General features: G+C 45.1%; 1 protein-coding gene across 27 annotated transcripts; it reads left to right on the top strand.

Annotated features, from left to right (window-relative positions):
- Positions 1-7,184: 7,184 nt before the first annotated feature.
- On the top strand, positions 7,185-11,823 carry LOC125544772 (uncharacterized). 27 transcript variants are annotated; one of them, XR_015619269.1, is made up of 9 exons: positions 7,186-7,819; positions 8,479-8,726; positions 8,875-8,929; positions 9,095-9,261; positions 9,370-9,416; positions 10,118-10,189; positions 10,258-10,386; positions 11,301-11,372; positions 11,546-11,823. XR_015619269.1 is itself a non-coding variant. In XM_087547548.1 (5 exons), exons 2-5 carry the CDS (start codon positions 9,348-9,350, stop codon positions 11,576-11,578), a joined length of 303 nt encoding a protein of 100 aa, XP_087403674.1. In that variant the 5' UTR covers positions 8,567-8,726; positions 8,875-9,347; the 3' UTR covers positions 11,579-11,823. The 27 variants fall into 27 exon arrangements, 3 of the variants coding, with proteins under 3 accessions (XP_087403673.1, XP_087403671.1, XP_087403674.1); XR_015619264.1 differs by having other exon boundaries at positions 10,118-10,386; XR_015619265.1 differs by having other exon boundaries at positions 9,095-9,416.
- The last annotated feature ends 1,581 nt before the right edge of the window (positions 11,824-13,404 follow it).

Below are 13,404 nucleotides of genomic sequence, written 5' to 3'. Positions count from 1 at the left end.
GGGCGAGGTCTGTGTGACCTTAGCTCAAGGAGAAAACGGTGAGGACTGGGTGTCTTGGACTAAGTGTCCTTGACTGGGTGTCCGGGACTGTGTGTCCTTTGGTTTAAATACCTAGCCGCTCCAACCAGACGTACAGTTGTCACAGCAACTGGAACTGGTCCAACATATCATTGTCTTCAACGAGTCACTGGTTTCATCTTCACTTCCTTTGACTTACTGTTATTCATTGTGAAGTCATTGCGTGCTTGCTTTATCATTTGTCTTCACAACGTGAATGCATGATCTGTTTGGCTTCATAACTTCTTCCTACTTGATCCTTATTACACTGAAGCTGTTTGTCACTGTGCTTTCACTCTATTGAATACATGACCATGGCTGGCCTACTGTAATCTAACTTCCGCTGCATAGTAATAGGCATAATCTTCATTGTTTGTCTTCATAACTCCAAAGTTTTGAAGACTTTCATAAAAATCGCCTATTCACCCCCCCTCTAGTCGATATAACGCACTTTCAAAGATCCACCACTGCGCCACCTCAGCTGCCTGCCTACCTACATGGCATCGCAGGCGTCGCTGGCCAAGGCGCGTATCGACACAAGAAGGAGCGGCGACGGACGAGACAGATTTCTCCCCCGTCCCCGATAAAGCAAGGACACCTAAGCAAGACGCATTAAATGCGTCTTGTCATGTGATGCGAGGGATAACCTCACAGCACTGTACCCTTTCCACCTCATGTGTGCCACTGTGGCAACCCCTTTTTTCTATAAAAAGAGGCCTGAGGCGACCAGAGGAAGGATTGGGCTTTTTGGAGCTCCTCACGCCCCATAGCTAGCTCAAGAACACAGATATACAATCCACCAAAGCAGGAGTAGGGTTTTACGCATCCTCGCGGCCCGAACCTGGATAAACGAACTGTGTGCTATCTGTTTGATCCGCTCTTCTCACGACCCCACGCCCCGCTAACCATAGTAGGGATTCTTGTGATCCCATAGGTGTCGTTCCCACCGACATAAGGGAAACGTTTCTACGCGGTGCGCCGGCTGAAACTTTCGGCCGGTCCCGCGCGAGCCACTCGATCGAGGCTATCGTACGCCTCTCGCGAGCCCCTGCCCCTGCCTTATCTTCTTTCTCCAATCCCCTTCTCTCTTAGCCGCATCCACGCACGGGGGTCGCCGCGCTCCTGGTCTTGTTCCTTCGGGGGTAGCCGCGCTCCTGGTCTTCCTCCTTCAGATCCCGTCGTCGCCATGGATGCGTCTGTCATCATGCCCGCTCCCTTCGCCATGGCCGCGCGTGACGAGGCCAAGCACCGGGATGCCTCTGACAAGCAAGCGGTGCTACAACCGGCGTCCAAATATGCTACGATCGGTGAGCCAAAGTGCTACAGCGGGCATAATTTTTTGCTACTATGGACGGTGACCGCGGTGACCACACCTGCAGATGCTGCAACCGCTCTGGCTAGATGCTGGAACCGGCATGATTTTTTGCTACTACAAGGTGGTGACCGCGGGGACCACGCGCCCACAGATGCTGCAACCCGCTCTCGCTAGATGCTGGAACCGGCAACGAAAAATGTTGGAACCACGGTGTTCATTTGCTGGAACCGGCGAGGTGATTTGCTACAACCGAAGATGCTAATGTTCATGACTTGCACGGCGACTACAACTAGCGGCGACGACCATGATGTTCTTTTTGCTACAACCGTGACCATGTTTTGCTTCATCCAATGACGGCCATAATGTTTTTTGCTACAACTATGTCTTTGTTTTGCTTCATCCAATGATGAAAATGTTGCCACGACGGCCGCCATGATTTTTACATCAAAGAGGTGTGTTCGTTGATGGCGACAGTAGATGACAAGCACGACGAACAAGGGCCGATCGGTGGCGACGCAAAGGTGGCCGTTAGCCGCGGATGAGCGCGAGGTGGCGGCGCGGGTGCAAAGGCGGAGGCAGCACGGGCTGGATCCTGTGCGGGAGGAAGGAGAAATGCAGATTGAACGGATCTGGTCGCTCCAATCGGGCGGCTGCTAGGCGACCGGCTCAAATTTGGGCTGATGCGCCGGGGAGAATCAGCGCCCTTAAAGTAACGAATGCAAGTTCAAAAATTCGTTCACTGTAGAGCGGTATGAAAATGAGGCTTTTCTTTGCGTGTCTTCAAACATGTGGACTTTCATAGGTCGGGCCTGCCAGCGCTACGTATCCGAAAAAGATTCGGCCCGTTCCCAAATTGTGAGATCAAAGAAAAACTTATTCGGTGATGCTATCTGCATTTTTTATTCGGTGCTTACAGCACCGATTACTTCGTTCTTTCTATGTCGCGCTCACGCGCTTTCCCGATTGGGCTGGCCATATACTCTTACTGGCGGACGACCTGACGCCTCAAGCATCCGGAAGGAGGAAGAACCCAAAATCATTAATTAAGATATCTCTTGTAAAGGTCACTTCCACCTTCTCAAGTTACGTCAACTGGCGCACTTTATGTGATTTATTTATTGCAGTCTGTGAATTTTTCTTTTTTTCATAGATTCGTTTATTCAAAATATTTTACTCCGTATCTTTTAAATTGTGCGTTCAAATCACGAATCATCTTCACCATTGGATTTTTCACGTCAAGATTTTCAAAACAAGATCTCACGTTAATAGGTTCCCACAACTTTTTTTCATAAAAAAATTGGAAGGAAATAAACATGAGCCGGAAGCACAGTTTTGCACCACTTTTTCCCCTTTCCGAGACGCGATGTTGTGTCTCCCACAAAAGCAAAAAAACACTTTTTCTTTTTCTTTTAGAGAGGCAAACCTCTCATAGAAGCAAACTTTTGCCTTCACGGGAAGTAAATCTGTGCCTTCCACAAAAGAAAAAAACACATGCTTTTTTCCTTTTCGAGAGGCACAACTGTTACTCTCATGGAAGCAAACACGTACTTCCCAGGAAAGAAAAGTAATGCTTTTTCCTTTTTGAGAGGCACTGTTGTGCCTCTTGAGGAAACAATCATGTACCTCCACGATAAGCACATTTGTGACTCTCCCGTAAGCAAGAAAATAAATGTGATTTTTTTTCTTTTTTTGAGAAGTTGTGCCTCTCACAAAAGCAAATCCGTGCCTCCACGAGAAGTAAATCCATACCTCTCGCGAAAGACAAAAAAACCCTTTTATGCTTTTTTTATTTTTTGTCCTTAACCCAGGGAAAACCGGGCAAAAACAAAAAAACATATAAACCCCGAAAACACGTAAAGAAAAAATCCTCGAGGAAGCACCCAACAACGTACGCTCTCAGCTAACCAAAAGTGACCCTCACGGGCCGCAAGGTACCCCTTACTGGCGATCAAGCTGTGAGCTGGGCCGGCCCATTAAGGTGGTCCACTTTTTTCCAATTTTGGGAAACTTCCAGAGCTGTCCAACCAGTTATTTCTAGAAGGTGAATCTACAAGTGTATGGGATGACAATTGGCTCCCAAGGGACAAGATGATGAGACCCTACGGCTGTATCTCTCCCAATGTACCCTCTTTGGTTTCTGAACTTATAAACGCCACAACGGCCTCATGGGACAGACAGAGGATATCGGAGGTGTTTATGCCAATGGACGCGCATGTGATCATGGGCATCCCTATATGCACTCGGAATACACCGGACTTCTGGTGCTGGCACTTCGAAAAGAGTGGCAACTTCACAGTTCGGGCAGCTTATAACATGCTGGTGGCGACCCAACAGAGAAGGGAGGCATGGCTGGAAGGCTCGCCACGGCCATCGTCCTACACAAAGGAATCCAACACGTGGAAAAGAATGTGGAAGACACAGGTCCCAGGCAAGATCAGCATGTTCTTATGGCGATTATCGAAACAATCTCTTCCTACTAATGACGTTCGGGCGCAACGGCACACTTCAGACTCGAGTGCGTGTGGTTTCTGCGGAGCTGAGAACTCTTGGAAACATTCATTGATTGACTGCACCATGTCGAGGTGCACCTGGGCTATGGCAGATGAGGAGCTGGCACAAGCGATCGCGATGATTATGGAACCGAATGCAAAACAATGGTTGTTCACACACATAGAAGCTCTACCACATGAGTGGTTTGTCAAGCTTTCGGTACGATATGGGCTGCGAGACGGAAGGCTATTCATGAAGGGATCTTTCAGAGCCCGCATGCGATATGCAGTTTTATCAATCGCTATCTTCAGGAACTGAACATGATTAAGGAAGTGGTGCAGCCTCACTCAAGAGCTACATCCGTCCCCAGAGGCGACCTGGTGGCCAGACCTAAAGCCCCACCTCCAGGGTATTGCAAGGTTCATGTTGATGCAGGAGTCCACTTTGCAAGTCAGGGAGCAGCCGTGGCTGTGTGTAGAGATGATGCAGGAAATTATCTGGGCAACTTAGCCCTAGTCATTGAGGGAATGCATGACCCAGCTATGTTGGAGGTGATAGCATGTAGGGAAGCGCTAGCTTTAGCGGCTGACCTAAACATACAGAACCTGGTGATAGCCTCTGACTCCAAACAAGCGGTGAATGACATCAATGATGAGGCGATGGGGAGCCGTGGAGCAATAATCAAAGAGATTAAGTCTCGGTCTTTACTTTTTAATTGTAATTTTACTTATGAAAGTCGTGTTGCTAATTATGAAGCACATGCTTTGGCCAAACATTCTCGTAGGCTTCAGCATGGTCGTCATGTATGGTTTGACCAACCTCATGACTAAACTTGTATCCCACTCTCTGTGGTTTTCGTTGAATAAAATTTGGCTGTTTGCTAAAAAAAGTTATTTCTATAAGGTTCTTGAACCATTTTTAACTTTTCCCTTTTTTGTTACTTCTTCATTCTTTTCTTTCTTTCTTTCTTTTTTTTCCATTCTTATTTCTTTAATTTACATTTTTATTTTTCAAGTTTATTTATCTTTTGTTAGTACACATTCAAAAAGTAAAAAAGTTCGCTTTTTTGAAATTGATTCATAATTTCAGAAAATGTTCCTTTTTTCAAATTTTGCTCCGAAATTCCAAAAAAGAATAGAATTTCAAGTTTTATTTGCTTCTTTTTTAAAAGTGTGCAAAAATTCCAAAATGTTTCAAGAAATGTTCAAAAATACAAAAAAATTAGAATTTTAAATTTGTTCATTTATTTTCAAAAACACAAATGTTGATCAGAATTTTAGATTAAGAAATCTAAAATCAGAAATTTCAAAAATAAAAGTAAAAGTAAATTAATTATGTTTGCAAATTATGAAAAACAACTTGAATTTCAAAAATTATTTGTGTTTTCAAAATTTGTACACATATTCAAAAAGTCTTCGTGTTTTCAAAATATGTTCGCAAATTTAGAAAATGTCCGGGGAATTTCATAAAATGTTTATGTTTTAAAAAATTGTTCATAATTTTGAAAATGTGTGTGTGTTTTTTTTGAATTTCCTGTTTTCAAAATTTGTGAATGAATGGAAAACTATTCATGTTTGAAATTTGTTTGCAAATTCAAAAAATGTTTCGGGAATTTCATAAAATGTTGGTGCTTTGAAGAAATTGTTCATAATTTCAAAAAATGTCCGAGTTTTTAGAAAAAAATCCTGTTTTCCAGAAGCTGTTCTCATTTTTAAAAAATTGTTCATAGTTTCAAAATTATTATAGTTTTCTATTTTGTTCCTAGTTTTTTAAAAAAATGTTTGAGGTTCCATTTCTTCGTGTTTTAACAAAATTTCTGAGTTTTTACAAAGTTGTTTGATTTTTTTTAATTCACGTGTCAATCAAAAACAAAATTTCATTCAACTTTCAAAAAAAGTTAAAATCTTTCGCGGCTTTATAGTTCATATAAATTGCGCTGCCATGATAGGCAACAAATCTTACGTAATACAGTTGTTAGTAATGTTGTTCACTCCTGTGAGGTCTTGTGTTCGATCCCACTCATGCACTTTTAACTTTTTTATGAATTGGTGTCTAAGTTTTGCTACTGCTATTAGTTTCTTTGTGCATCGCGCTACGAATGTAGCACTGGAGTCAGCCTGTCGAAGTGGCTATCAACGCGGGTGACTTTCCTGCTGGTCGCGCTTTCCATTCCCATATAGGGCTCTAGTTTTTGTTCATTTCCCACCGTGCGCTACCATAAATGGGCCAGCTCAGGTTGGTTGTACCTGTGCGAACGACCGGCTCTTTGCCGAATAAGCGGTATGTAGGAGGTCCCTGGGAGGAGCTATACATCATCGCTTATTGCGACGTGGAGCATGGCGTGACCCCTAGCACACCTAAAATAGACGTAGAAGGTCCCTGGGAGGAGGTATACATCATCGCTTATTGCGATGTGGAGCATGGCGTGACCCCCAGCACACCTAAAATAGACGAGACCCAGCGCATCTGCCGCCGCCAATCAGTGCATCATTTATCAATGCTGAATTCGCGGATCCCTCGGTAGGGTATCCTATCTAAGCTACTTGGCGAGATGGTAACAGAGACAAGAGTTTTTACCCAGGTTCGGACTCTACAGGGGAGATGATACTCTATGTCATGCTCGTGTTTTATTATGTTGGAATGTATCGAGAGTATAAACTACTGAAATAGTAAATTTTCCATCTACAATTCAAGCCCCTCGGTTTATATAACATACTGAAGGGTCCCATGATACATGGATCCTAGTCGACTACGTACGAAGAGCTAGAGTGCTGTATGATCCCAACTCTTATTATGCACGTCCAGTCTTATGAAACCTTCATGTTATACGTCATGGGCCCAAATAGAACCGATAAGGGGTCCTCGGCCTTACTAGGACCCGGGCCGTCATGATGAGAGGCCTGTTAGCCAGGATACAACCATCAATACATTTTTTTTAATTTCCACGTACACGCTCGGGTTGCAGTTGCAGTATTAGTTTACTCCAATCATATGCTATCTGATTTCTTTGAGCATGATATTAGCTGACAGTAACTTTGAAAATACGATGAAAAAAATGTACAATGTACATTTTTTGTATATACATGAACATTTTCGTAAAACAAAATCAACATTTGTAAAATATAAAGTGTACATTTTTTCTACATGATTTTTTACAAAAATGGAGGTTTTGAAAACATACTATGAACAATCTTTTACAAATATGCTGAATTTAATACAACTCTTTAACGGTGGCGCAAATGGCGATCGCTGGAGACGGACACCTCATCACTCGCACTATTTGGGGGCCAATCGGGATCGAGCCTGGAGAGGAAAATATCTCTCGTTTCCTTCCCCACGAAGGTTTCCAACACACGTGATCCCTCTGTCTCTCTTTTCTTTCCTCTCCTCCAACCCCCGCCTCTTCCCTGCTGCTCCGCCGCCGCCTCTTTCTCCGCAAATACACTGCGTGCCGCCGCCTGTGCCCGTGCCCTCTTCATCTCCCGTCCCGAGCTCCACCTCCTCCAGCCTCATATCCCCTGATTTTCTCGATTTGGATCTCGGGAGCACACGGGAGGGAGTCCCCGAGCGGTGGCAGCGTCAGATCCCTCCGTCTCGCGGGGCAGGGCCTCCCGTCCGTGCCACGATGACGCCGGCATGGAGGCTCGGGCACGGGCAGCCACCGCGGTGTCGGGTGCGCCGGCGAGGTCTCTGGGGACCGCGCAGTAAGGGACTGGCGCGGCTTCTGATCGTTGGTTCCGGCGATGCCAAGCCGAAGATCTGAGTCGCCGAGCCGCAAGTAGCAGCTGGACTTCCATCCGCCGGCCCCGACAGCGAGCTCCGGCCGTCCACCGCCCCGAGCTCCATCCGTCCGCTGCCCCCTACCCCATCCGCCTGCCCCGTAGTCGCAGCCGTGGATAGCCCCATCAGCCGCAACCTTCAGCAGCCACGCACAAACCTTCTGAAGACAAATTCTAGGTAAGTGCATGGGATCCCCTATTTGATTCATATCTCTGTCTACCTATGTATCTATCTATGTAGAACACCTCTCTTGTGTTGGTTGCAGCTATGTTATGCCTGACGAGTTATCCATGCTATGATAGCTCCATAGGCCTGACGAGTTATCCATCATCCATTTATCTACTAAGTTATCTATGACGCTTAACCATCATCCATTTATCTATCTTTCTTATTAGTACTCCAGAACTAAGTCTTGTTTGGTCATCAATTTGTTCTCTGTTGGCATGTAAATTCTGCAAGGGTTTTTTGGTCTCCTAATTTAGTCCTAGGAGTGATACGGGTTGTCAAGTTTTATGTTGTTGATCTGCTTCAGGCCATGTTTCTCTGTTTCTTGAGTTATAATTGTTTGCAGAATATTTTGAGAGAGTTCCTGATTCTTTTCTTTTATTAAAGAAGCAAACACATATTGTTTTCTTGAAAAGATTGACAGCTTGGACTTTGAATTTGCCGTATGTTAGTCATACTAATAATTTCTGGACCAGCTTAATAATTTATGGCAAAGAATTATAGCACCAGCCACTTTATTTAACGATAGATTTTTTAGCATCTACTTGTTGTACTAAAGTATCATGGTTTTCTGAATTTAATATGTAAACGTGTCACCATCGGGCATGCAGCTCTCATCTCTACTCTCTCTCATCCGCTAGGGATGGAGGGGCTGCCGAAATCCACCTCGAGGCAGAGGGGTAGGCAGAAGGATGGCGAGCGTTCCACTCGACGGCGAGCCATGGGTGATGGTGATCGCAACGCAAAGTTTTCCGATCTGCCCGTCTTCAAGGGCATGGAGCGACGGAGGTTGTCTCCCTCCTTCCACACGGTCGCAACATCGGGAGAGGATTCAGCCCCCGTGTGGTTCTGCACCAAGGTCAGTGACGAGGGTGATTGGTAGTTCACGCTTACTATGGATGATTAGTGGAAGTATGTAGCACACAAGTGCTTACAGTAGGAACTTAAAAAGCTGGCTTGATGCAGTTATGTACTGTATTGGTTCTGAATTACCCCTACTTGTGCAGTTTCTGTCAAGAATGGAATCTACGAGTTCTGGAACTGGTTTGATGATAGGACATGGTAAGAGCCTCATAGACAGCTGAATAATTTAATAATGTGCGGGTTATTTGTAAAGCGGAAACACAGTTAATACATGGCTGAATTATCTTCTGCTGCTTCTATTTTAAGTATCCCATTGGTCGTGTGATCGGTGTGACACTATGTATACTGGGTTGACTTTGACAGCTGGAAGCATTTGGTGGTATGTTACTGAAAAATGTGCCCGAAATATTTGATCGGTCTACTAAGTTGGTAAACGCTCTGAACATCCAAGTGTTGGTGGAGACCGTTTGCGTGTTACTGCTCCAATTATCTCAGCAAATGCTTCCCGGGCTACTTACCTCTTGACAAAGGTTGTATTTCACAGAAGCATGTATTCTCAGTTTCTCACAGTAGCCAGAGTGTATCGCTTTTTTATCTGGTAATTCTGTTCTCATTAATGTTAATGTTTCTGTACGAAGCAAAGGGCACTGGTGCTGGATGGATGCCAGCAGCTATTCTGGCAATGGTAAATTGCACTTGATTTATAGATGTTTTCATTTTCATATGCCACGGTCTAAGTGGAAATATATATACTTTTCGATGAAGCTAGGGATGCCATTAAGTAGCTTTAGCTTTACCTATCTTTGGGTGGGAACATTACACTCTTCAACAACGAAAGAGAGGGCGAGAGGTGATCCTTCTGCTCTTTACTTGTGAATCTCTATTTCTTACTAGCTCGGGGAACTTGCACCCAACAAATTAATGGATGATCTTTCAAACCTCATCAAGTATATTAGTAGTTAAACTGTGAATTTGAAAACAAAAAAATTGTACATTTGTTCGTGTTAAATTTAGATGTGTTCTTGGGCAATAATTGATGGTAGATAATACATGATGGGGGATGGCCTTCATTGCTACAATTACTTTTCCTATCCCTCCTTAGTTTCTTGGATGTATATTAGTTTTTGTTTGCCCCTTTATTTTTAGGGGAAGTTTTCTTACTGCCACAGCTTGGTTGTTCTAACATGACAAAATGTTGGATTTAATATCTTGCTAAATACTGGATACTAGCTCATTTTACTTCAGCTCATAAGGAAAGGGATCTGTATGCAAAGCGTGTCATGGGACGGTATGCTGGAATAAACGCATATAGCCAGTTCATGTTTACCCTTTTCTTTACACATATGATTGGGACTAGCAAATTCACATATACAAATATGTTTCTAGAGCAAGGATGAGAAGCACTCCATAAACAACCACAATTGATGGGATGACGGAACTTTAGGTCAAACCACACAGGTTTCGCTTGTTGATATTTCTGGCATATACTTGATGAAATATACATAAATATGTGTTCTTTCGTATAGGTTTTCACCAGAATCAAGCATCAGTTCAATGGGAACTGGAATGATGAAAACACTTGTCGTGCCTCAGAGTGTGGCGCCGAAGAGAAGGACGAGCAGTCAGTGGTGTCTTCGTCTTTGCCGATTGTGCTGGTGTGTTATTCCTTTCCCTGCTCCGCCGCCTAGGATACTCCACCACCAGACCTGGCCAAACAGGCCGGCCCGGCCTGTGCTAATCGTGCCTGGCCTGGCACGGCCCGCCGTGGCACGTTTAATAGCCGGGCCATGCCGTGCCGGCCCACGGGCGCTGCTCCTTGGCCCAGGCACGGCCTGATTAGTAAATGGGCCGGCCCGATGGCCCGTTTAGCACGCTGGGTTGTATATTTTCAGCCTGTTGGGCTGGTTTTTAGGCCTATTGGGCTATATTTTAGGTATACATATGTAAAAAAATTCTGAAAATTATATAAAAGAATTAAACGGGTCGTGCCGTGCCGGCACGCAGCCCGTTTAGCCCGTGTCGTGCCTGGCCCATGGCGGGCCGTGCCGGCGTGCTCGCTTGCTGGCCTGTTTGTCCTGGCCCGTTTGGCCAGCTATATCCACCACCATGGGATTCGACTATGGCCTTGCCTTGGATGGGTTGAGGATGATCAGTACATCTGGATTTTGCCATCCTTCTTGGTTGTGATTTTCATTCGTTTTTCCTCCTCGTTTAGCTTCTCTTCTATGCATGCATGGTGTATATGCCCTTCGGAGGATTGTGTTAATGCATCAAATAGGATGTGTGCACGTATTTTATCATGGATCTTTGATCCACAGTAACAATTTTTTGTTCTGATGGCTGCAATTATGTGACACAGAAGGTGCTTCTTGCTTGTTTGTTCAAATGACTAAAAGAAAATACCCCCTTCTTTTTATAGTACACATTCCCTTGACATACATTCCAAAAAATTTAAGCACCCACATTTTAATTTATTTTGGCAAGGCCAGGGCTGGGGGAATCCCCACATTATATATCTGCTTACATTTCAGTTTAACACTTTTGAGCAAGTTGTTCTTTATTTTGCCAGTGCGTAGATGCGGAAGACCGGCAACCGACGGCAATATGTTCATGTGGCTTCAAGCATAGGTTATTCATGGAGGTACATAGTTTGAAGTCCCTTTTGTATTATTCTTAGGAGAATGGAGTAAATAATATGTGATGCCTTGTTCTGTCAATACCACTGTAAAGTTTCGGTGTTTAATTTTCTTGGTGATCTCTCATAGGTTTATATATATGTTCTCGGTTTCTAGAATTGTTCTGTATTATCTGCAGATATGCCACAATTGCCACTTGAGGCCATTATGAATTGTGGTGGGATGGCACAAACAAGAAGAGATGGTATCAGGTGACTTAGTGATAGTTTTGCTTTGGGAGTATTAAGAAGAGTGACACGTATTGTGGTTAAAGTCCGCAAAGATATGTTAGCTTTTATTTTGAATTGATGGTTGTGCTCTGGCATCCACCTTGTAACACTGTATAGACCTTCTGGTTTGCTCTGTTTGCTATGCTATGCTATATGCCTGAACATTTTAATGATGTATTTCTGTTAAGTGGAGTACCTTTTTTTTTTACATATGCTGCTCATTTGGGCTGCATATGCATGTTCAAAAGTACATCAGCAAGATTTGTGCGCCCATCGCACAAGGGGAGCTCCCTCATTGTGTCCACATGGATTTTTTTACTGTGACGATAGGAAGAGAAAAAATGGGTGAAAACGCGCCGATCCTCTGCTCGTTAACGTGCCTCGTTGAAGAACCCACGCCGCCTATTCCTCCGCCAAATCCATCGCACTAGGGCTAGCCTGCCCGCGCCGGCGACGCGCCTCTGCCTCGCGTCACGCCGCCATGGTCACCGCCCCTGCCTGAGGTGCCCAAGAATCTCTGGATAGATGCGGGCGCCGTCGCCGACTCCGGCCTCGGCCGCGTCTGTGGCAGCGGCAAGGACCTTCACCGTGGGTCTCGGTCTTACTGCTCATCCTTCGGGAGGCTGCGTGCGGAGGGGAGGCGGACCCCATGGAAGCGGCAGCACCCGCGCCCCCCAAGAAGCCCCGCATCTCCGCCTCCGGCGCTGCTGACGGCAGGCCTCCCGTGATCTCCTACTAATACTACCACTGTCACCGCAAGAAGTTGTGGCTCGACGAGCCATGGCCATCCTTGACGACGTCGCGGCAGCTGGAGAAGAAGGAGGAGGAGGAGGCGCTGGGCAGGGGCTCGTGGCGGAAGCGCCCGCTCAAGCACGAGCTGCTCAGCCTAGGGTCTGCCCTGCTTGCATTGGGCGTGGATAGAGACGGGGATGAGCTGCTGGGGCGACGGCAGCCGAGGCGTAGCGGGGGAGTGCAGAAGGAGAGCACTTCGGCGCCCCGGAGGTGATGGCGCCGCAGTAGCCAGCTGGAGGTGGCCTCTCCATCTGAGAAAAGATGGGTAGAGTAAGTTGGATTTGTGCTTGCTTCGCAATGAAACTTTCCTCACGGCTTCAGCAACAAGGAACGGCCAACTAGAATACTTGTTCTCTGTGTAATTTTGACGCTGGCTTTGTCGCAAGTTGGAAATTCAGGGTGCCGATCCGTAGGCATTTGTCGGTTTAGTGTGCAAGGTAAGTTCTTGACGATGTCTGTTCTGAGCATGTGTTTGTTTCATCACTACAAGGAATGCAGCAAAACTGGGGCCTGAATTTTGATGGTGAATGCAGGTTTTCTGGTCCAAGATGGTGATTGCTATAAGGGTTTCATCACGGCCTACATGGAATTAACCAAGAATTATGTATGCTTTCTATATCCCTGGTTCTTATTTTTCTTATTCATGAAATATTGCTGTGGCTGAGTGGATTATCCTCAGTTGAATCTGATAATCTTTTCTGCAATTTCCTTACTAAAAGGCTTGTGATGTACTCCCTCCGTTCTAAAATAGATGACTCAACTTTGTACTAACTTTAGAGTACCACTCTGTTTTCCATGTAATGTCTGCACTATAAAGAGAGCCATGTGAAATATCGTGTAGTTGATATCTAAAGCTAAACGAACTGCATGTGAAGTATGAAGACCTTACCCTAGCTAATGAAAGGATGAAATTTTCCATTTCATCTGAGGAAATGAAGTGCCTTAACCTGAAATTTGGAACATCTAACCTGGATAA

The sequence above is a fragment of the Triticum urartu genome, chromosome 3A (assembly GCF_056163025.1).
Source record: "Triticum urartu cultivar PI428250 chromosome 3A, HENAU_Tu73, whole genome shotgun sequence".
Taxonomy (NCBI): domain Eukaryota; kingdom Viridiplantae; phylum Streptophyta; class Magnoliopsida; order Poales; family Poaceae; genus Triticum; species Triticum urartu.
This window is presented reverse-complemented; position numbering and strand designations above follow the sequence as displayed.

What these genes read in the sequence shown, in the direction of transcription:
- LOC125544772 (XM_087547545.1), top strand. Translation starts at nt 8,511, where the DNA reads ATGGAGGGGCTGCCGAAATCCACCTCGAGGCAGAGGGGTAGGCAGAAG. An exon ending in CCGTGTGGTTCTGCACCAAG is followed by an intron (nt 8,727 to 8,874) that starts GTCAGTGACGAG and finishes CTACTTGTGCAG; the next exon opens with TTTCTGTCAAGAATGGAATC. An exon ending in TGGTTTGATGATAGGACATG is followed by an intron (nt 8,930 to 9,094) that starts GTAAGAGCCTCA and finishes TGACTTTGACAG; the next exon opens with CTGGAAGCATTTGGTGGTAT.